At 41.1% G+C, this 25,545-nt stretch overlaps 1 protein-coding gene across 1 annotated transcript in view; it reads right to left on the minus strand.

The window, feature by feature from the left end:
- Positions 1–24,942, minus strand: part of rps6ka2 (ribosomal protein S6 kinase, polypeptide 2) — a 154,491-nt gene extending 129,549 nt beyond the window's left edge. Inside the window, exon 1 of the mRNA XM_059985355.1 lies at positions 24,844–24,942. Coding sequence (XP_059841338.1) covers positions 24,844–24,942 — 99 coding nt within the window. The remainder of the gene's footprint in view (positions 1–24,843) is intronic.
- Positions 24,943–25,545: the final 603 nt, after the last annotated feature.

Here is a 25,545-nt window from a genome sequence, read left to right on the forward strand (position 1 = left end):
ATAAAGTCATTCAGCAGAGAAACAGGCTCAAAATCTCTGAGTTTGTAATGACCATCAACCACCCATTTACAAACCTGACACCAATTCCATTTTTATTCTCCCTAGATTCCCATCAATTATCTCAGGATTCCAATGCTCAACTACACATTAAGTATAAACAGGACGGTCTGCACCTGGGCTGGACTGGAACCAATGTCCTAGGGGGAGCGTTTGCTACTGCTCTTCAGGAGGCTTTAAACAAATGTGGCAGGGGGATAGGTACAAGTGCAGAGAGACAGAGGGGTGTAAAATGAGGGTAGAAGCAAAAAGTAGTAAGGTGAAAAGTAAAAGTGGCAGGCAGGCAAATCCAGGGCAAAAAGCAAAAAGGGCCACTTTTCAACATAATTGTATAAGGGCTAAGAGTGTTGTAAAAACAAGCCTGAAAGCTTTGTGTGTCAATGCGAGGAGCATTCGTAACAAGGTGGATGAATTGACTGTGCAGATAGTTATTAATGAATATGATATAGTTGGGATCACAGAGACATGGCTCCAGGGTGACCAAGGATGGGAGCTCAACATCCAGGGATATTCAATATTCAGGAGGGATAGACAGGAAAGAAAAGGAGGTGGGGTAGCATTGCTGGTTAGAGAGGAGATTAACACAATAGAAAGGAAAGACATTAGCCTGAAGGATGTGGTATCAATATAGGAAGAGCTGCATAACACTAAGGGGCAGAAAACGCTGGTGGGAGTTGTGTACAGGCCACCTAACAGTAGTAGTGAGGTTGGGGATGGCATTAAACAGGAAATTAGAAATGCGTGCAATAAAGGAACAGTAGTTATAATGGATGACTTCAATCTACATACAGATTGGGTGAACCAAATTGGTAAGGGTGCTGAGGAAGAGGATTTCTTGGAATGTATGCGGGATGGTTTTCTGAATCAACATGTCGAGGAACCAACTAGAGAGCAGGCCATTCTAGATTGGGTATTGAGCAATGAGGAAGGGATAGTTAGCAATCTTGTCGTGCGAGGCCCCTTGAGTAAGAGTGACCATAATAGTGTGGAATTCTTCATTAAGATGGAGAGTGACATAGTTAATTCAGAAACAAAGGTTCTGAACTTAAGAAGGGTAACTCTGAAGGTATGAGACGTGAATTAGCTAAGATAGACTGGCAAATGATACTTCAAGGGTTGACGGTGGATATGCAATGGCAAGCATTTAAAGATCGCATGGATGAACTACAATGATTGTTCATCCCAGTTTGGCAAAAGAATAAACCAGGGAAAGTAGTGCACCCGTGGCTGACAAGGGAAATTATGGATAGTATCAAGTCCAAAGAAGAAATATATAAATTAGCAAAAAAAAGCGGCACACCTGAGGACTGGGAGAAATTCAGAGACCAGCAGAGGAGGACAAAGGGCTTTATTAGGAAAGGGAAAAAAGATTATGAGAGAAAGCTGGCAGGGAACATAAAAACTGACTGTAAAAGCTTTTATAGATACGTGAAAAGAAAAAGATTGGTCAATAGACAAATGTAGGTCCTTTACAGTCAGACACAGATGAATTGATCATAGGGGACAAACACATGGCAGACCAATTGAATAACTACTTTGGTTCTGTCTTCACTAAGGAGGACATAAATAATCTTCCGGAAATAGTAAGGGACTGAGGGTCTAGTGAGATGGAGGAACTGAGGAAAATACATGTTAGTAGGGAAGTGGTGTTAGGTAAATTGAAGGGATTAAAGGCAGATAAATCCCCAGGGCCAGATGGTCTGCATCCCAGAGTGCTTAAGGAAGTAGCCCAAGAAATAGTGAATGCATTAGTGATAATTTTTCAAAACTCCTTAGATTCTGGATTAGTTCCTGAGGATTGGAGGGTGGCTAATGTAACCCCACTTTTTAAAAAAGGAGGGAGAGAGAAACCGGGGAATTATAGACTGGTTAGTCTGACATCGGTGGTGGGGAAAATGCTAGAGTCCGTTATCAAAGATGTGATAACAGCACATTTGGAAAGAGGTGAAATCATCGGACAAAGTCAGCATAGATTTGTGAAAGGAAAATCATGTCTGACGAATCTTACAAAATTTTTTGAAGAAGTAGCTAGTAGAGTGGATAGGGGAGAGCCAGTGGATGTGGTATATTTAGATTTTCAAAAGGCTTTTGACAAGGTCCCACACAGGAGATTAGTGTGCAAACTTAAAGCACATGGTATTGGGGGTATGGTATTGATGTGGATAGAGAATTGGTTGGCAGACAGGAAGCAAAGAGTGGGAGTAAACGGGACCTTTTCAGAATGGCAGGCAGTGACTGGTGGGGTACCGCAAGGCTCAGTGCTGGGACCCCAGTTGTTCACAATATATATTAATGATTTAGATGAGAGAATTAAAAGCAGCATCTCCAAGTTTGTGGATGACACGAAGCTGGGCGGTGGTGTTAGCTGTGAGGAGGATGCTAAGAGGATGCAGGGTGACTTGGATAGGTTAGGTGAGTGGGCAAATTCAAGGCAGATGCAATTTAATGTGGATAAGTGTGAGGTTATCCACTATGGTTGCAAGAACAGGAAAACAGATTATTATCTGAATGGTGGCCGATTAGGAAAAGGGGACGTGCAACGAGACCTGGGTGTCATGGTACACCAGTCATTGAAGGTGGGCATGCAGGTACAGCAGGCGGTGAAAAAGGCAAATGATACGTTGGCATTCATAGAAAAAGGATTTGCGTACAAGAGCAGGGAGGTTCTACTGCAGTTGTACAAGGCCTTGGAGAGACCGCACCTAGAGAATTGTGTGCAGTTTTGGTCCCCTAATCTGAGGAAAGACATTCTTGCCATAGAGGGAGTACAGAGAAGGTTCACCAGATTGATTCCTGGGATGACAGGACTTTCATATGAAGAAAGACTGGATCGACTAGGCTTATACTCACTGGAATTTAGAAGATTGAGGAGGGATCATATTGAAACATATAAAATTTTAAAGGGATTGGTCAGACTAGATGCAGGAAGATTGTTTCTGATGTTGGGGAAGTCCAGAACGAGGGGTCACAGTTTAAGGATAAAGGGAAAGCCTTTTAGGACCAAGATGAGGAAAAACTTCTTCACACAGAGAGTGGTGAATCTGTGGAATTCTCTGCCACAGTAAACAGTTGAGGCCGGTTCATTGGCTATATTTAAAGAGGAAGTTAGATATGGCCCATGTGGCTAAGGGGATCAGGGGGTATGGAGAGAAAGCAGGTACAGGGTTCTGAGTTGGATGATCAGCCATGATCATACTAAATGGCGGTGCAGGCTCGAAGGGCCAAATGGCCTACTCCTGCACCTATTTTCTATGTTTCTATGTTTCTAAGTAAATTTATAGTAGGCAGTTAACCTACCAACCTGTGTGTCTTTGGGATATGGGAGGAAACCAATAGCACGTGGGGAAAACCTACATTAGGGCTACAGGGGGACATAGAAAATCCACACACACAGCAATGAGTGTCAGGATTGAACCAGAATCACTGGAGCTACAATGCAGCGTCTCTACTGGCAGTCGCACAGTGCAGACCCAAAAACTGCTTCAATCCCATTCGGTTTGCTCTCTTTCGTGTCTCCTCACAATTTTCCACACTAGCTTAGTTTGTCTGAATAAATAAATTTACATGTCAGAATCTCAGATGGAAACTAATACTGCAAAAGGCACAGAGTAATTTGGTCAAATACATAGTGGATGAGTCAGATCTCTAAGGAATTGAAGTACTCCCTTGATCCATTTGTCCGGAGGCTTCACGTTCTTTAGATTCAGATATGAGAAGAAATCCTAATAACCTAAAATAATTTAGTTTTAATAGAGTTGCCATATTCAATTGACTCCAGTAGTCTTGACAGAGTAAAGTCCCCTCCTGTGTACCCATGACTGAGTCACCACCCACAATTCCAATCTGCTAATTAAATTTGCTGACGACACTACACTGATTGGTCTAATCCCAAATAATAATGAGGCAGCCTACAGAGACAACATCATCACCCTGACACAGTGGTGTCAAGAAAACAACCTCTCCCTTAATGTCGCAAAAACAAAGGAGCTGGCTGTGGATTACAGGAGGAATGGAGACAGGCTAACACCTACTGACATCAATGGATCTGGGGTTGAGGGGGTGAACAGCTTTAAGTACCTCGGCATAAATATCACTGAGGATCTCACATGGGCTGTACACACTAGCTGTGTGGTGAAAAAGGCACAAACGTACCTCTTTCACCTCAGACGGTTGAAGAAGTTTGATATGGGCCCACAAATCATAAGAACTTCCTACAGAGGCACAATTGAGAGCATCCTGACTGGCTGCATCACTGCCTGGTGTGGGAACTGTACCTCCCTCAATCACAGGGCTCTGCAGAGAGTGGTGCGGACAGCCCAGCGCATCTGTGGATGTGAACTTCTACTATTCAGGACATTTACAAAGACAGGTGTGTAAAAAGGGCCCAAAGGATCATTGGGGACCCAAGGCACCCCAACAACAAACTGTTCCAGCTGCTACCATCCGGGAAAAGGTACCACAGCATAAAAGCCAGGACCAACAGGCCCCGGGACAGCTTCTTCCACCAGGCCATCAGACTGATTAATTCATGCTGACACAACTGTATTTCTATGTTATACTGACTGTTCGTATTTAACCATCTTGTTATTGTCCTGTTGTACATACTATTTATTATAAGTTACTATAAACAGCACATTGCACATTTAGATGGAGACGTAATGTAGAGATTTTTATTCCTCATGTATATGAAGGATGTAAGTAATAAGTCATTTCAATTCAATAAAGTCAATTCAATACTTAACATAATCACATATTGGTATTGCAGATCAATTTATTTACCTGTAGCTTCTGAGAATAAATATTTCTTTAAGAATAATAGTTGAAATCAATATCAGAGTTTTAACAAGAATGGGACTAGTTTTCAAATATTTCAGTGTTAAATGGCCCTAGAATTCACTCCAGCAACCTAATGTTAATTAATGCAATTCATCAATTATAATGATGAGAACAAGGGAGATGTTGCTCTAGGGAGAAGATACTTTGATTTTCCAGTTAATAACTGTTAAGGTGTATTCTGGAGCTACATCACTATAGCAGATATTAATTCACAAGAAACAGTCTTCTTGTGAATTGTCCCCCCTCACTCTTCTGAATTTCAGTGAGTACAGGCCCAGAGTCATCAAATGTTCCTGATATGATAAGACTTTCAATCCCAGAATCAGTTTTGTGAACCTTCTTTGAACCCTCTCCAATGTCAACATATCCTTTCTCTGATAAGAGGCCCAAAGCTGCTCATAGCACTTCAAAGTAAAGCCTCACCTGTGCCTTATAAAGCCTCAATATTACATCCTTCTTCACCACCAGCTCAAACTGCAAATTAACCTTTAGAGAATCTTGCACAAGGACTCCCAATTCTCTTTGCACACAAATTTTTGAAATTTTCTCACCATTTAGAAAATAGACTGCACCTTAATTTCTTCGAACAAACTGCATGACCATAACTTCCCAACATTGTATTCCATCTGTCACTTCTTTGCTCATTCTCCTAATCTGTCTTTCTGTCACCTCTCTGCTTCCACGATATTACCTGTCCCTCCAGCTATCTTCATATCATCCACAAACTTGGCCACAAAGCCATCAATTCCATCATCCAAATCACTGACCTTCTTCTTCTTCTTCTTCGGCTGTCAATGATTTCGATGTTGACTGCGCTGAGAGTTTAGTCTCTGCAGGCATGTTTATGGGCCACACCATCCAGAAACTCTACTCCAATATGCCTTGCACAGTAATAAGATAGACGGTGTCTTACCCCCACCATACAGTCTCTCCGGGCTTCCAAATCTGATGCTAAGTGGTACACAGGAGTGTAACAGACTTAGTGGATAAGGAAGCTGCCCTGCAGTGAGAACTAACTAGTCTAGTGATGCCATCCATTGACCAGCACTCTTGTTCCTCCGCATGCCACCAAGGTGGCTGTACCATTGACCCTTTTGGATTCATCTGCCTCAGACACCATCAGATACCCTGCTGCCGGTGTCCTCGTTGGGTGCAGCCTTTGCCTGAAGAGGCATAATCTACAAAGTAGCAAAGGCATGTTTACCTCCTTGGCTTAGCTAGCCATAATCCTACTACGAGATCTAGTCTAGTAGTATACCGATGGAACATCACCTTCACAGCTAGATTAGACCTGCCAGAGAACGAATCTCCACCGTACTTTGCTGATGTTCGGCCAATGTCACTCCTACGTCACGGTGAGGTGTCAAGGTAGGATTTTGTAGGAACCACTGACATATAATGTAAAAGAAGCCATCCCAACACAGACCCCTGTGGAACACCACTAGACACTGGCAGCCAACCAGAAAAAGCTCCTATTATTCCCACTTTTTGTCTCCTGCCAATCAGCCAATGCTCTATCTACGCTAGTACCTTTCTTGTAAAACCATGGGCCTGTAGCTTGTTAAGCAGCCTCATGTGTGGCACATTGCCAAAGGCCTTCTGAAAATCAAAGTACTCAACATCCACTGATTCTCATTTGTCTATCCTGCTTGTTATTTCTTCATGGAATTCTAATAGGTTTGTCAGCCAAGGTTTTCACTTAAAGAACCCATGCTGACTTTGGCTTATTTTATCTCGTGCCTCCAAGGAGCCTGAAAACATATCCTTAACAATTGACTCCAACATATTCCCAACCGATTAGGTCAGATTAACTAGCATACAATTTCCTTTCTTTTTACTAATACATGAACTTGCGTGAAGCATAATGAAAATATTTTGTAAAACCTGAGGGATCTATAACACGAGGCTGAATGCATATTAAACATTAAAATCAGCATGCCACTACAAAAGCTAAGTAATTTCATGATCAATGGACCATATCAAAGTTCACTGACCCTACCGCATATTTCTTAATTATTCACTCACAGGACAAAACATTAAGACAGTTGGCAAAAGCAGGATTTATCATCTATTCTGATTTACTTCTGAATAATCAAAGGGATTCATGGGTTAAGAGTCTTACAGAGGTCAGGCAGGATAAGCATAACATATTACTACTGAAGTGATCTGCTCTCAAACAGCAGTGAAGTGGAATAATATATCTAACTTGTGGTAACCACTCTCCTTTGTCCCCTCTTTTTATTCCCTACCCCACACGTCCATACTCATTACCCCTCCCTGCCCTCTCAATTTCCCAACATTAATCCCTCTTCACCTCCTTCCCTTTATTCCCTGGTCCAGTCTTCTCAATCAGGCTCAGCTCTTTGTCACCTCCACGTACCACTTCCCTGCTTCTCAAGTCACTTCCACTGGATCCACCTGCTACTCACTAGATCCGTAAGATCATAAGGCATAGGAGCAGCTGAGGCAATTTGGCCCAGCGAGTCTGCTCCACCATTCCATAATGGCCAATTAGTTATCCTTCTCAACCTCATTCTCCTACTCCACTAACTCCCCCCTCCCAATTAATGTACTGGCTATCTGTCCTCTTTCTTTGCAGTCCTGATGAAGGGTCTTGAAGCAAAACATCAACTATCCATTTCCCTCCATAGATACCAGAAACATGAAATGCATTACCAAGCCCTGTTTGCTCTGCAATAAATTACTTGCCAGAGCTCAGTCTGAATTCTTCTGGAACGACTAAACTCTAAACTTCAGTACAGTCTCGGCTTGCACAAGGCCTTTGCCAAAGAGATTGCGTTTGAATGAGTAGTTTCAGAGACAATTACAATCAATGGGTCTCCACTGGCTGCGGCATTTACTACAAAGAAAGATATTCATGTTTATTCAAGCCCTTTCAGCCCTAGATGTCACTCGGCCTAAGTCACAGAACCAACTATGTTAAGTTACTCTTTTTAAGTAAAGGGCTTGGAATGGTGACGTTAACTGACATGGAGTTGAAAGGGATAATAAATCAGCCATGAAATGGTGGAGCAGACTTGATGGGCCAAATGGCCAAATTCAGCTCCTATGTGTTATGGTCTTACTATATTATAACCAGTGTCATCTGTATCTCCTGAGATAATGAAACAGACATTTTGCAGTAGTATTGCTCGGACTGAAAAACTGCTCATGTTCAGGAAGCTTCTTCCCCACCAATGATGCTTTTCCATTAACAGTTATTAGAACATAGCTTCAATTAAATAGAACATACAGTACAAATGCAAGGTTTTTCAGGCAAACTTCCTCCTATCCATCCTTCTCTAACTCCACGGCACAATTGTTTCTCTCTTGTGTTGCCTCTGCCTTCACATATCTGACATTTGTTAATCAACATGGCTATTCATGCCCAGTAACTCAATCAGTGGGAATCCATTCTTCAGTTCAAAAGGAATGAGAGAATCTGAAATACATGGACATCCAGCATTCACTCTGACAATCTTCACTGTAAAGGAGATATCAGTAAACACTGTCAAATTTCCATTCATAGAAATGGGTGATTCGAAATAGAAAGTGAAAAAGCATGAGACTTCCATGTCTGATACTAGAAAACAAGGGGACAAAGTGAAAGAGGAATTTAAAACAATGACTATCACTAGATGAAAAGAACTAGGTAGCTAACGTCCCCCACACATTCTGGTTTTTATATTTTGTATTTATATTGATCTTATATTGTATTTATATTGATGTTTTATATTCTTGCTCGTTTTTTGCAGTTTAAGCGATTTGTTCTTCTTATTGTATGTTAGGTGTTTGATGTTTTTAAAATGGTTCCATCGTGCTCCTTTGTTTCATGGCTGTCTGCGGGAAGACAAACCTCAGGGTTATGTATCACATACATAACTTTAATAAATGTATTTTGAACTTTGGTCTGTGTCCTAGGAATTTAAAGGAATGAGTGTAGAAATAGTGAATACATTCGTTGTAATCCTTCAAAATACTACAGATTCTAAATAGATTCCCAGGAATTGGAAAACCACAGATGTTGCAGCTCTTTTCAAGAAAGGAGACAACCAAAAGCTACAGACTATATTGTCTAACATCTATTATTGGGATAATACTAGAACCTTGGAAATAATAGCAGGACGTTCATTGAATAGTACTAGAATTAAGTAAGATCGCAATGTAACATAGTAAAATGATATTGGATGTGAGACAGAGACAAATTGGTACTGGATGGGAGTTGGAGACACAGCAAATTATTACAGCATGTCAGTTGAAAAAAGAGCAAACTGTAAGTTAGAATGATTTGGAAACAAAGGAAACTGGTGTTGTGTTTGAGTGGGAAACCAAGAAAACTAGTACTAATCGCTAGCAAAGGAAAGAGATTCAGAAACAGATTGGACTAATGCTGATGGCAGTTGGTGAAGCAGTGGATGGAAGTCACTGATGTGAATCAGAAAATAGATGCAAGTCAGGAACAAGATGTGCTGGCATAAAATACATGTAGAAAACATTGTGAGTCAGGGAAAGAGCAATCTGGTACTGGATCTGAGTCAGAAAGCCAGTAAATGGGTCACGAAAATGAATTGGGAACAGGTACCGGTATGATTTGGGCACAAAGCAGTCCAGTATTGGACAGAAGTTGTACACAGAGTGAACTGATATCAGACGAGAATGAGTTACAAAGCAAACTGTGTCGTAGAGGGGTCAGTGTGGTAGAATGAACTGGAAATGGATGTGAGTTGATACAAAGCAAACTGGTACTGTGTGTGAGTCTGAATAAGAACAGGCTTGTAATCACAGTGTATCTCTGACAGAGTGAGCTGCCACTGGGTGCGTGTCAGGGAAAAGTGAACAATATACTGTGAGTGAAGCATCACAGAGTGAGCTGATACTGAGAGTGAGTCAGGGAAGAGTGTGCTGGTACTGCGTGTGAATTATGGTCAGAGTCAAATGGTACTGGTGGTGAAACAGGTACACTCTGTGAGTCAGAATACGGACAAACACATAATGAAAGTGCACACAGAAAGAGTGAACGGTTGCTGAAGATAAGCTGGGGACTGAGCAATCTACAACTTGATTGGAGCAGGACACACAACAAACTGGTATGTGAGCCACAGAAGAGTGAATAGCTTCTGGTTGTAAGTCAGCTTAAAGCTGATACTTTATATAAAGCAAAATAATGAGCAATCTAGTGATGAAAATCATCTAGGGGCAGAGCAACACGTTCTGGATGGCAGTGGGAACCAGGCCAAATGCCACTGGAAATGAACTGGAAAAGAATAGACTGGCATTGGGAGTGAGTTGGAATTCTGGGACTGGAAAGGGTGTTGGAACAGGACAGAAAGGGACTGGGAGTGAGTTGGAATTCTGGGACTGGAAAGGGTGTTGAAACAGGACAGAAAGGGTCTGGGAGTGAGTTGGAATTCTGGGACTGGAAAGTGTGTTGGAACAGGACAGAAAGGGTCTGGGAGTGAGCTGGAATTCTGGGACTGGAAAGTGTGTTGGAACAGGACAGAAAGGGTCTGGGAGTGAGCTGGAATTCTGGGACTGGAAAGGATGTTGGAACAGGACAGAAAGGGACTGGGAGTGAGTTGGAATTCTGGGACTGGAAAGTGTTTTGGAACAGGACAGAATGGGACTGGGAGTGAGCTGGAATTCTGGGACTGGAAAGTGGGTTGGAACAGGACAGAATGGGACTGGGAGTGAGCTGGAATTCTGGGACTGGAAAGTGTGTTGGAACAGGACAGAATGAGACCAGGAGTTGGAATGGAACAGACAGGTATTGGAAGTGAGCCGAAACAGAATGGATGAGCACAAATCAAAGTCAGGGCACGCTGATTCTGATTGTAAGTTGGGTCTGAGCAACAGTGGGAAGTGCAGAAAAGCAAAGGTTAAAGTGTGTGCTAACCAAACAGAGCACAGACACCTGGTACAGCATTTCTTTATGTGGAAGCTCACTAAGGTAAGAGTCAAGACGATAAGCTGACAGACAGTGTGCAGACACAGTGCAGTCATCCAGGCTGTACATTGTTTTTGAAAGCCCAACTCTTGTACAGCCTTTCTGTTCAAGCCTCTGAACCAAGGTCACTGAGGCAAGATAAAGATGCAAATGAAGGATTATAGGGCAACACTTACTATAAGGAAGTTATTTTATTAAACATCAAATACTCTTGGCCTTTAACATGTGGATTTAACTAGATATTAACACCTGAAATATATATTATGATTGTTACTTAAAGATGCAAATGATGGGATTCAGAAGTGCACAATGTTTCTATCGGATCAATATCTGTTTACATAAAGTCAATTTCTATATGAAAATGACATTTCTTTGTTCAGACTTCAGAGCAGTGTGGTGACGGGTTGTCCTGTTCTCCTTGAGCACAAGGAGATCAAGTGTGACTGAGGAATGAGTGCAAGTTGTCAAAGTCCAGTTCATCGGCAATGACACAACTTTGCACTGGATACTGGCAGTAAACAGAACAAGTTGATAGCAGTAAGGTGACAGTCAGGGACGAATGCATATGTACCGGATGTGAGCTTCAGTTAAAACAAGTTGGTACTGGATGTTCAAATGAAAATAAAACCTGCTGATGGTGGAAATCAACATGTCAGGCAGCATATATGGAAAAAGAAAGAAGTGTTAACATTTCACATTGAAAACTTTTCAACTGTTCTGTTATTTGATAGGGCTCCAAGACAAAAAAAACATCTAGAACTGTTATGTACAGAGCAAACTAGTGATGGGAGTAGGGAGCGAGCAACCTGGTCCTTCATGTGACTTGTCGACAAAATAGATTGGTAGTAGGTGTGAATCAGAAACAGAGCAGGAATAATCTGGAAGTGAATATAACTTGTTGATACATATTTGATATGAAGTGAGTTGTGAACATGCTGGTGACATGAGTTAACAACAGAGTAAACTTCACTGATAATGTGAGTCAGGGACAGTGCAAGACTGAATCGAGGCTGTTCAGGTATGTACTAGATGTCAATTATGTGCAGTGAAAATACATAATTTATGTATATCAAGGAGGGTGTAAATATGTGTCAGGTGTGAATTAGGGAGAGTGTAAATATGTGTTGGGTGTGAATGAGAGTGTGTAAATATGCAACAGATGTGAATTAGGGAGAGTGTAAATGTGTTGGGTGTGAATGAGAAAGTGTGTAAATATGTAACAGATGTGAATTAGGGAATGTGTAAATATGTGTTGGGTGTGAATGAGAGAGTGTGTAAATATGCAACAGATGTGAATTAGGGAGATATGTGTTGGGTGTGAATGAGAGAGTGTGTAAATATGCAACAGATGTGAGTTAGGGAGAGTGTAAATATGTGTTGGGTGTGAATGAGAGAGTGTGTAAATATGCAACAGATGTGAATTAGGGAGATATGTGTTGGGTGTGAATGAGAGAGTGTGTAAATATGCAACAGATGTGAATTAGGGAGAGTGTAAATATGTAATGCACTTGCATCAGAGGCAGTACAAGTACATTCTGCTTGTGAATTAGAGAGAGTGTAAACATGAACTGAACATGAGTTGGAGATAGTGCAGAAACATACTTGAGGTGAATCAATGACAACAACTCTATAAGGATGTGTGTACAGGACACAGTAAACAGGTACTGGAAGAGAATTTATGAAATGGTATTTCCATGGTGTCTGTAAGTGCAAAAGGCTGCTAAGTATATCCATTAATTCACTCGTGCTCTTATTTAACTCCATTATAAATTAAGGGGGCATTTAATCTTGAAGAAATTAAAATCAATACATAAAATGCAAACTACAAACTTAACAGTTTTTTTCCAAAGATAAAAATAAATACATAAATTCTGGTGTCACATTAAGGAGAATAAACAAATAAATTTTGCCTATTCAAAGTCAAGGTTAAAAGCAATAATAGGGATGTCTCCTTCTGGAGTTACTCCATTAAGAGCCATTAGATTGGGGACCAGTTAAGTGACACTCAAAATAATGAGAGAGAAGAAAAAAGATCAGCATGTCACAACCACGATTCTGCTGCGCAGCAGGTTCGGCAATAGCACTCGTGAATATATACGTGACAGCTAATTATAATTTAATTGGGATAGTAATTAATTCCATTCACTCTGTCGTAGTTTTGAACCCAGGAAAGGATACAGAAACACTTTGCTTCCTGCATTCCACCTTGCCTGAGTAATTGGACTCTTGAGTCAACTGAATCTGAAGACGAGTGATAGTCATTTAATTCTTAGTTGGTCTTTTCAGCCACAGTGTAGGCTTCGTTTCCATTTGAGTGTTTCAGTGCAGCCCTGTTTGGCCTAGCGTTTCCTTTCCCTTTAATACTGTTTGCGTTAAAGTCTGTGATCTAGAGACCTGCTTCAGTGTCTCTCACTCCACCATGTCCGAACCACAGTGACAAATAAAGAATACAGCAACAACACAGAGATGTGGAAAGGTCTTTCACAGAATAACATTTGCTTGAAGCAGGGAGGGATTGAAGTAGGGGAAAGGAATAGAAAGGATAAATATTCCAGAAGGAATTTTTTTAAAAATATTACGATATTGAATCATGGGATAAGAAGAATAGTTTGGAATACAATACAGGCTGCACAAAACTCTGGGAATAGTAAAGACTTAAGGAAACAATCAAATAATACGGGATCCAAATAAAGCTCGAGTGAAAAAAATGATAAACTTAGAGCAGATTCCATTGCCTGTATAATAATACACAGGACAATGAGCAAGTGCGTGTGGTAGAATCACGAGCTTGAGAAATATTACAGTCCGGTTTATGACCAGACAAAAGGGATTTGCACTCATATTCACATTCGGTAAAAATAACTCTCAACTGGGGCTTGTGGATACATATCAGTGGTTCCATTGCACTGTTACTGCTAGCAAATTTGAGATTTGTGCTTGTGTATAACCATGGAATTCTTCAAAATGTTAGCAGGTTTTTCACAAAAAAACCTCCAGGTTTTAGATACAAGGTTGCAGCAAACTGTAATCAGTTATGATATGGAATCCACATGAAACCCGCAGTCCAGGTAAGATCTACTGCATTGAATTCTTCACCATTCTTTTCAATGAAGAAAATTAACCACAATGCATGAAGATACTACCAGTCATTTTCAATCGTTCAAGAGCGTTTTAAATGTTTTAGTTTCTTGATTTTTAGGGTTTTTTTTCAATTTTTAATAGTTTCATTAATTTGCAATCATTTTAGAATGGTCTTCAATATTTCCCAATGCTGAATATAGTTTTCAAAGTCACATGACCACTTTGTAAACTGGTTTAGCAAAGTACTGTTTTGCTGCTCCTCACAATAATAAGATCAGTATGTAGTATCAGTGTGTAGGTAATCAGTATGTGATAAGATCACAGCTGAGCAATATGAACCCTTGAACTCCCTATGCACTCAAACAATGAGGTTGATTGTTGACCTCAGTTTTGCTTTCCCTGTGCTCTGTGGACTGATTAGGGAGTCAAACACCTGTCAATTTCATCCATAAATGTATTGAGAGATTGAGCATTCAGAACCCTCAGTGTAAGGAATTCCACAGATTCACAACAACTAACTATTAAACTCTAATGAGACAATGTCGCTGGTTCCAGACACTATTTGCATTTATTCTCTCAAACCTCCTCATAATAATATGTGCTTAAGCAGAACAGAGAACACAGCCCTTTGCTCCACTACGTTCTGCCAACCTTTTAAACTACTCTAAGATCAATCTAATCCTTCCTCCCACATAGCCCTACATTTCTCTTTCATCCATGTGCCTATTTAATAATCTCTTAAATGTCCCTAATGTGTCTGCCTCTACGACCACCCTGGCAGTGTGTTCTATGCACCTACCACTGACATACCCCTATACTTCCCTCAAATCACCTTAAAATTATGCCCTCCCATATAGCTATTGCTGTCCTGGAAAAGGGGTGTTGGCTGTCCACTCTATCAATGCCTGTTATCATCTTATACCCTTCTACTAAGTCACCATCCTCCACTGTTCCAAAGAGAAAAGCCCTTGATCCCTCAGTTTTTCCTCATAAGAAACATTTTCCAACGCAGGCAGCATCCTGGTAAATCTCCTCTGCACCCTCTCCAACATTTCCACATCCTTCCTAAGGCTAGAACTAAACACAATACTCCAAGTGAAGTCTAACCAGAGATTTATAAAGCTGCAACATTATCTCACAGCTCTTGAACTCAATCCCCCAACTAATGAAGGCCACTACATCTTTTTAAGCACCCTATCAATGGATGTGAACCCAAGACCCCTTGGCTTGACCACACTGCTAAGAATCCTGCCACTAAGCTTGTACTCTGCCTTCAAGTTTAACCTTCTGCAGTTTCAGCTCACACTTTTCCAGACTGAATTCCATCTACTACTTCTCCGCCCAGCTCTGCATTCTTTCAATGTTCCACAGTAACCGACACCAATCTTCCACACTATCCACACCACCACCAACCTTAGTGAAATCTGCAAACTTACACACCCACTGTGTGTATTTAATACTTCTGTAGTATTTGAGTAATATTGTAAATATATGTTTGATTAAGCACTCTGTTGTTTACATAATGCACTGTGGGTTATGTATAAAAATACGTAAATGGCATTGGTAATCACGCCGCCACAAGATATGCACTTTGCTTAAAGTAAAAAAAGGAGTTAGGCCTGCATTCCTGGCTCTTTCATTTTCCTTTCAATTACTCTTTACATCTTTGAGTTACAAAACAAAACAGTGGTGACAAAGAGGTTTAAAAAGAATCCGAGATGACTACCTACCAGTTGAAGTGCAGCAAGATGATCGAGTTAAAAACAAAAGCAGCACAGTACATATCTCTTTGGAAGGGGGAGAGAGAAACGGTTAAGTTAAAAGGATGGCAGAAAATGGATGAATTCGTGGGTTGGTTACAGATAGTACTGTAATCATAATTTTTTAAAACTGCAGAAATGCCTGGCTACATCAGAAAGATTGACTTGTTCAATTGCACAACAAATAACTGGTTCATATATACTGAGCTAACTTAACAATATGGGAAACAATTAAAATAACCAATGAGAAGTGAGTGCCAGTTTTACTGCGTGCATTGGGTTTAATGGCATACAGTTTACTTAGACATTTAACTGCTCCAACCAAACCAGCTGAGATAAGCTTCGATAATATTGTGAAACTAATGCAGGAACATTTAGAACTGAAGCCATTGTTGATTGCATAATCCTAACCCTAATGAATAAGTGAAGTCAAAAGGATGGTGAGTCCATTTCAGCATACATGGCTGAATTGATGAAGTTGTCTGAGCATCATCAGTTCAGTGATGGGCTTAATGAGGAACTGAGAGGTTGTTTAGATTGTGGAATCTAACAAGAAAGCCGACAAAAATAGCTCCAGACTGAAACACAACTAACATTTTAAAGATCAGTTGAAATAACTGTATCAATGAAAACAGCAGACAGAGACATAATTGAGTTACGGTTAAAAGGATGCCCCACTACCCTGAGGCTATGCACTCTTATCCTAGACTCCCCTGCCATGGAAAACATCCATTTCACATCTACTCTGTCCAGGCCTCTCAACATTCAAAAGTTTTAATGAGATCATCCTCATCCTGCTACATTCCAGTGAGTGCAAGTCCAAAGCCATCCAACATTCCTCATGTAATAATCCTTTCAATCCTGGAATCATTCTTGTCAACCTCCCTTGAATTCTCTCCAAAGCCAGCACATCTTTTTTTTAGGTAAGGAACCCAAAACTGTTCACAATACTCGAGGTGAGGCCTCACCAGTGCCTTATAAAGCCTCAGCATCACATCTCTGCTGTTATATTCTAGACCTCTTGAAATGAATGCTAACATTGCATTTGCCTTCCTCACTCTTGACCCAACCTGCAAGTTAACCTTTAGGATGTCGTGCACAAGCCCAAGTCCCTTTGTACCTCAGATTTTTGGATTTTCTCCCTGTTTAGAAAATAGTCTGCACATTTATTTATTCTACCAAAGTGCATGACCATGCATTTTCCACCTTTGTATTTCATTTGCCAGTTTCTTGACCATTCTCTTATTCGGTCTAAGTCCTTCTGCAGCCTTCCTGTTTCCTCAACACTACCTGTCCCTCTACCAACCTTTGTATCATCTACAAACTTGGCAACAAAGCCACCTACTTAATCATCTAAATCATTGATATATAGCATATCATTGCAAACATTTCTAGAGGGAAACACTTCAGCAAAGAGGACTTCGCCGAGACCTACCCACAGATGGAGATGGAAGAAGAGTTCAAAGTGTTCCTCACCATAAATACTCACAAAAGGCTTTATCACTATAATAGCTTATTTTTGGAGTAACATCTCTGGCAGATAGGACTGAGTGTTGCAAAGCTGCCCAGGCACTCAGTGTTACCTAAATGACATCTTTGTTACCAATATGGATGACAAGGAACATCTCCAAAATCTCAAGACAGTGCTAAAAAGATTAGAAGTTTATGAGCTCAGAGCACAATGCACCAAGTGTGCATTCTTTTAACTAAGCATCATGTACTGTTGTCACACCATTGATGCACAAGATTTACACAAATGTGCTGAGAAAATTCAAGCAGTGATGGGTCCCTCAAGGCCAATGGTTGTGAAACATTTGAGGTCCTTTTAAGGACTTATCAATTACTATGACAAGTTCCTGCCAAACCTGGCTACTGTGTTACACCTCTTGAATTCATTACTGCTACTCCTCTTGAAATCATTACTGCAGAGTGGGAAGGAATGGCAATGGACAAAGCAGTGTGAGGTAGCTTTCAAAAAGGTACAGAAAATAGTGACATCAGACACCATGCCACATTGTGATCCACATCATCCAGTGAAGTTTGCCTGAGACTCCTCACCTTATGGTGTAGGTGCGGTCATGCCACGTGTTATGATTGATGAAAGTGAGCATCACATTCACTTCCCACTCTAGAGAAAAGTTACAGTACATACAAATTGACAGAGCAGCCTCAAGTCTGATTTGGGGATGTTTCAATCAATATTTGTATGGGAGAGAACTGACCCTTGTTTCTGATTATCAACCCCTAGTGTCAATTTTCAATCCACAGAAGGGTGCTCCATTAACAGCAGCAGCATCAATGCAGAGATGTGCCTTGTTTCTTGGAGGACACAATTAAAATATTGAAATCAAGAGGACAACTAATCATGGATTGTCCTGTTTACCCTTGAAAAAGGGAATACTGGAAAAATTTACTTTAAAGGACACTCCTCTTGACATATTCTCCCTAACAGCAATAGGAAGTCTCTATAATGGCAGAGATGATCCAAAGGGAAATCAGAAAAGAACCCACACTGATTCAGTTTATACAGCCACCAAAAATGTCTCGAATGTGCAGCAGAATCTCGTTCCCCCAGTTTTACCAGAACTGGGGTAAATTTGCCCTTGATGGACGTTGCCTTATGTGAGGATTGAGAGTTACTGTACCATCCAAGCTGAGAACTTACTTAATTGGTGAAAAAGTTGCATGCTGCTCTTCTCAGTGTGGTTAAAATGAAAGGGTTGGCTTGAAGCTCTGTCTGGTGGCCTGGGATATATCAGCAGCTTGAACAGCTTGTCACGCACTGCTCACGATCTTAACATGTCCAGAAGATGCTTCTCCATCCCAGGGAATGGCCTGCATTTCTCTGTTACAGGATTCATGTGGATCTTGCCAGATCATTCACGGGCACGTATTTCTTTTGTAGTAGTAGATGCAGCTACAAAGTGGCCAGAAATGTTCCCAGCAGCCTCCAATACATCTCGCACACTGTTGATGTGTTGAAAAGCCTCGTCTCAAGGACTGTTGTTCCAGAACACTGCGTCAGTAACAATGGACCACAGTTTGTTACCCATTGCAAGCAATGTCACTACACTACAATGAATCAGAAGCTCGCCAATTTCCTCTTTACATATCGTGATGCAGCACACTCCACAATCAGCAAATCACCAGCTATGCCATTACTGGGTCATCCCTTGTGTTCACACTTAGATCTCTTCAAGCCCAATCTAAGTTAGAGTATGCAGGAGTATGTAAACAGATGAGGCAGATTGAAGGCTCCTCAAACAAGGAGGTTCAGTGTTTCACTTTGGGATAAGCAGTCCTGTCAAGGAACTACAGAGGTAATCAAACGTATAGAACTGAACTACTCTCCTACACAGCGGAGATTGCATCTGATATCATCTGAAGATAACATCAATCAATTGAGGAGAGCAGAGTCAATTGTTAGAGAAGAAAGGTGTCCAGAGCTGTCAGATCCACTTCCTGCAGTCCAACAGTCAATTCCTACAATCACCACATAGGAGGTCCCAGAACCTGAGATCGTTTCACAGCCACAAGTCTCACCTGCCAAGTAGAATGATCCCTCTTGACAGGAAAGATGTTATTTATCCCACAGAAATAAGAAAGCCTCCATAGCAATTAAATCTTTAGGTCTGAATGGGACAATTTAATACTTACTGTGCTGTGGATGTATGTGTAGTAGTTGTAATATATAGTATACTGTGCAAGGTATATAGTTGAGATGTATTCTATATTGAGTTGAAGTTAAGCAGGGAGGAGAGTTGTGTATTTAATATTTCAGTAGTATTTAAGTAAAATTGTAAATATATTGATTATTCATTGTTGTTTGCATAATGCATTGAGAGTTCTATGGAAAAATACGTAAATGGCATACAACATTCCCTGCTCTCTTGTTTTCCTTTCAATTCGTTTTTATGTTTTGGAGTTATTAAACGTAACACCCACACTTCCACTTCCTCTTCCAAGTCATTCATAAAAATTCCAAAGAGCAGGGTTCCCAGAAAAATTCCTTCAGAACACCCCTAGTCCAGGCAAAATATGTTCTATCTACTACCGCTCTCTGCCTTGTGTGGGCAAGCCAATTCCAAATCCACACAGCCACATTTCTCTGAATCCCATGCCTTCTGATTTTCTGAATGACCCTACCACAGGGAATCTTGTTGAACAATTTGCTAAAATCCATATATACTACATCCACCGCTCTACCTTCATCAATTTGTTTTGTCACTTCCTCAAAAAAGTCATTGAACTCATGAGGCACAATTGGCCCTTCACAAAGTCATGCTAACTATCTGTAATCAGACTATGGTTCTCCCAATGTTCATAAATCCTGTCACTAAGAATGATCTCCAACACTTTTCCCACCGCTGATGACGTAAAACTCCCAGGCCTGGAATCTCCAAGATTATCCCTATTACTTTCTTGAACAAAGGAAGAACATTTGCCATCCTCCTGGGTACTACTCCTATGGCCAATGAAGATACAAAGTGCAACAGACTGTTCCCTCACTTCCCGTAGTAACCTGGGGTATATTCCGTCTGGTCCGGGAGATTTATCTATCCTACTCTTTTTCAGTTGTGTTTAAAGATAGCCTAAAAAATATTTCACATTTTGAGGGTAGGACAGTAACTTTCAATCAAATATCCAGGAGAAATAACATGCAAATTATGAACAGGAAGATAATGATCACCTCAGCTTTAACTAGTGCTAATAATAGAAAGACAGTGTGAAGGGATTTGGGTTAGATTACTGACTGGTCAAATTCTTAATCTTAGCCTTGTTCTGTAAAGAATGCTCCTTGGAGGGTAGGGACTGCTTTGCAAGGGGGAAAAAAATCAGAAGGCAAAGTTTACCTTGCCTCCCATCAGGTAATTGACAGTAAATGTTCATGCAATTTCATGGGATCAGTTCACACTTCCTCTCCTTGTTAAGCATAAGAATGCTTATTTTACAATGGCAAATTTACACAGGCAGGAATTTACAAGAAAGGAAAAACTGTCTGCCTTTTGTTTTTGTAAAGAGACACACCACTAAAGACAAATATTATTTCCAATGGGAAAAATGCAAAACATCCTAAATTTGATTTTTTTCAGGCCTCACATAATGCTTAATCAAACAGTTTAAGCAAAGTTTCTAAAAACCTTACATTTTCTTTTATTTTAACAATTCCATTCATGAACTATTCAACCGTTCCTTTTTCAGTTTTATTCCATATTGCTCTAAGCATTGATTGCAATTACACATGGTAAACTGAAGGTTGTATGCATTAACAAGTGATCAATACAGCTTCATCAGTGAGCAATTGATTGCTTATGGTGCATCAGTCAATTGATGACTTCACCCTGAACATCCAGCTGTCACCATTTTCCCTCTGACTACATGGATCCATCTCCAAATCTCACATAATAAGATAAAGCATAATTGGCAAAGTTCCCATTTAATCAGAAATGGTAAATATCATAAATGAAATGAAATGACTACAAAAAGCAGCCAGAAGGTCTTCAACTCTGTAGATGAAAGAAAGCCCTTGCCTCATGAGACGTTGTTATCTTCTCTCATTAATCTACCATTCTAAGAAAGAACAAGAATTTTGGGGACTTCTCCTAACTTATCATGAAACTCTGCAAACCGTCACCCAGTCACTATGAAAATGCTAGGGAAAGGCTCTTTCCCACTTCATTCCAAGGCTAAACTACAGATGTGCCAAGTCAAATAAGAAATTGAATAGAATAGTCCCAAGATCCTACAAAATATCAAGGCAACATTAAAAAGGGTGGGGAGCCATTATCATTAACCCATGTAATCTTTTCCTTTCCTTATAGCAAGGAACTAAGCAATAAAACCCATGAGTAAATGCCTATAGTCAAATTTTGCAAAGTAACTTGTAAAAGATATTTTAATGAAACAATATATGCCATAGTATCTGTAGAAGATAATTAGCTTTATTTGTTACATGTACATCATTAAGCCAGCCAGTGGTGTAGTGGCGTATGCACCAGACTTTGAAGTGAGTGACCCCAGATTCAATTCCCAGTTGCACACTTTTCATCCGTGCTGGGTTGAGCATTGAGCTAGCAACTGAGCCCCATAAAAAAAACAGACTAACTGCAAAAGAAATGGAAAGGTTGCCACGAATGCGAGGAAATTGAAACATTAAAATTTAGTGTAATTTGCCATTTGCATCAATGACCAACATGGTCCAGGGCCGTGCTAGGGGCAGCCTGCAAGTGTCACCTTGCTTCTGGCATCAACATACTGTCCCATGTCCATAACTTATGAAAGAAACCAGAACACCCAGAGGAAACCAACAAAGTCACAGGGAGAACATACAAACTCCTTAGAAACAGCAACAGGAATAGAACCCTGTACAGGGCTGTTGTAAAGAGTTACACTAATTGCTACACTACTGCATTTCCCTGTTTAGGGTCTTTGTAGTCATACGAACACCTTAACCAATATGATTTATCCTTCAAAGCACCAGGATGATTTCATGACATTTGGCATGTACTTCATTATCCCTTACAGTGATTACAAACTGTTCTGAATGTTTGAACACCAAAGGTTATCAAATATTTTGTAATTTATTGTCCATTTGCATTGTTTGCTCACAGTATAATTCTGCTTCCATCTACCAAATCCACTTACTTGTCAGTTTCTCACTTTCAAGAACAGCCATGACCAACCTGTAGCACTTGGCTAATCCATGGACAGAGAAAAACAAAGATAGGCAAACTTAACCGGTGCAGAAAACTCCTGTGGTTAGTCAGTTCATGATAATAGTAACCTGCAAATATATTGTAGTACAATACCCCAAGCAGCTTCACAACTGTAGAGCCACACAGTATTTTCATGCTGATGGAAGAAGTGATGGCTACAAAAAAGTGAGAATTGCATGAGGAACTGCAGGTCTGAAATGGAGTTTAAGAATATACAGTGAATTGTAAAAGCAGAATTGTTTTCTCTGAGAGAAACCCCATTAGTTCCATCCACCCACCCCTTTCCTAACAGATCTTACAATTACTCCCCAACACCTACACAATTCCCTTTTTGAAGGCCTCAATGTTTCTACCACTCTTATAAGCAGTCCGTTATAGACTTTAACCAATGACTGCACAGAAAAAGTATTTTTATATCTCTCCCACATTCCTTCTGTATCTTTAACTTTTCACTTTCAATCTATGCCCCTATTCCTTGAAACATCCGTAAATGGAGACACAAGGGATTCTGCAGATGCCAGTAATATGGAACAACACACACAAAATGCTGGAGGAACTCAGCAGGGCAGGCCACATCTAAAGAGGGACGCTTCAGGGAGCTGCACTTCATCAGGACTGGAATGGAAGAGGGTAGAAGCCAGAAGAAAGGGATCAGGGGAGAGGTAGAGCAGGAGTTGGCAGGTGATAGGTGAGTCCAGGTGAGAGGGGAAAGGTAGATGAGTGAAAAACTAGGAGGTGTTAGATGGAAGAGGCAAAAGGCTGAAAAAGAAGAAATCTGATAGGAGAGGACTGCAGACAATTCTTTCTTCCTCAGCTCTCTACCACTTTCACCAACGTCACATCACTCCCTACTTTTCCCTTCCCCAAGCCACCTAACTTTCTCCTCTCACCTGGACTCACCTATTACCTGCCAGTTTGAGCTCCTCCGCATCCCTTACCCTGTTATTCTGACTTCTGCCCTCTTCCTTTCCAGACCCAATGAAAGGACTCAGCCCAAAATGTCAACTGTTTGTTTTCCTCCATTGACGCTGCCTGACCTGCTGAGTTTCTCCAGCATTTTATGTATGTTGCTCATGATCTTGTATATCTCCTATTAACTCTGCTCTCTCCTAGGAAGAAAATTTCTTTATTTTCAGGCTCCATATTCAACTGTATTCTGCAATGCTCGCTGAACCCAGATATTGCTCTAGTATGGGCACAGTAGTAGGGCAGGTGAAGGGCCGAGGGGCGGGGGCTATCAGCAGAGATAGAGAGGCAGCGAGAGATAACATGATTAAAGCAAAGTTAAAGCACAGACAATGACCAACGAAAATGGAAAAAGCTTTAGTTGAGTTGTTCCTTGCTGACAACCACGCAGACACAAAGAATGGGAGGACGCTGGCACCGATGGCGTTAAATTCCAAAATCAGTAAGTGCTTTCGGGAGAGAAGAAAAATTGAAAGGGAATTTAAAAAAAATCGGTCTTTGATGCAGCACATGAAACCTATACCGGTGACCCGCTTTTGCATTATTTTGATTTGCGTGCTTGTCAGATATCATATTTCACGCCATTGCCGGCAAATTCTTAAGAGGGGTGAAGATATTTCCTGTCTCCACACAAAGGTTTTTGTTTAGATTTTAAGCATGAGCGAGCTGTTGTCATGCAGAGGAAGAGATAACACGAGAAGGGACGGCCGCTGGGGATTTGATTTCAAATCTACAAAGGACTCAAAGGGGATGAATTGGCCTGGCGAGGATGGTTCGTCTTTGTTAGAGTTTCGGTCGGAATAATCCCAATCTGGTCACTGTACATCCAACTCTGCAATCTCTGTCCATCTGCCGCACAACACTGACTGCCCCAAACTAAACGGAATCATTTGTGCGTCGGCCCCGCAACCACAATTGTGCAATGGCTCTTTCCAACCATCTCTTTGGTTTAAATCACCGGGCTAGCTAAACAGTCAGACTGAAAGTAATGTAAAAAAAAATCTTGACAAAGCCCAATGTTATGCTACTACTATTTGAAACGGCCTTTCAAATTCTAATAATTAGCTTTAAAAATAAAATACAACCCATAACCATAAGACGTTAATTAGGGGGTGACTGTGAATTTTGCTTTTAACACGTTTATCAACAACTCACTCAGTAATTCACTATCACCATCCCGAAGAATGAGTATAATGCGATGGTAGGTCCCTTTGAGAAACTATGCACGATGAAGGGTTGTACCTGGTCTATTAGCTGCGCAATTCTAACTCATTTGTTCAATAGTTTTGTAAATCCAGCCCATATTTAATGCAACGTTTTAATGAATCATATACATCTCTTATTTTGCTGGTCACCTTTCTCCGCATTGTCTTTGTTCATTCAAACAATCCAACAAAACTTTATTACTGTCAAAAATCCCTGATACAAATAGCACCATAGCACAAACCGTTTCCATTATAACAGAGAGAGCCTGGACACAAACCTCGTATTTGCTTAAGCTTGAACTCTTGCATCGAGATTTCTTGCGCAGGTATACGGAGAAGAAGCGCCGCACTGTGAATTTTTTCACGTTCATGTCCATTGCCCTCTCCCCAGTCACAAGTGGACAGAACTCAGCAAGCCCCCGGCGTGGACCGTCCGCACAGGATATCCTTCAGTCCTAAACTGACAGAACCTGCCTTCAACGCGCACCAATCCGTCCCTGAGAGGGGAAAGATGCTCCAACGGTGAATGCAGACGGCAGAGCATCACATCTCTCGAGTGCTACACGGCAGTGCTGAGCGGAACTGTTGTTGCTTGCTCTGCCACAGCTCAACTCAGTCGCTTCACTTGCCACTCCTTCCCTTGCCTGTATTCCCGCGGCGGCCGATCAGTCCCTAAGGAAACGCCTCAAGGACAGCAGACACCAGCTGGTTGACACACTGAGCCCGACAGCTTGGTTATGTGCTATGGCTGCTCCTCTCTCCGCATTCCTTAACTTCTGGGACATGAAGAAAAGCGTCCCTCCCCATGCCGGGTTGCACCAGAACCTCGCCCAGCCTCGGCGATGGCCAAGTTGGCACTGCTTAACGACAGGAAGGCTAGCGGAAAGTGAGAGCGTGTCATCATCTGCACAGCGCTGACTGGAAACAAATGCAAGGGCTGCAAGCGGCCCTTACGTTACTGCTGCATGTTGGTGAGAGTT

Source organism: Hypanus sabinus, chromosome 12 (genome assembly GCF_030144855.1).
Source record: "Hypanus sabinus isolate sHypSab1 chromosome 12, sHypSab1.hap1, whole genome shotgun sequence".
NCBI classification, from domain to species: Eukaryota; Metazoa; Chordata; class Chondrichthyes; order Myliobatiformes; family Dasyatidae; genus Hypanus; species Hypanus sabinus.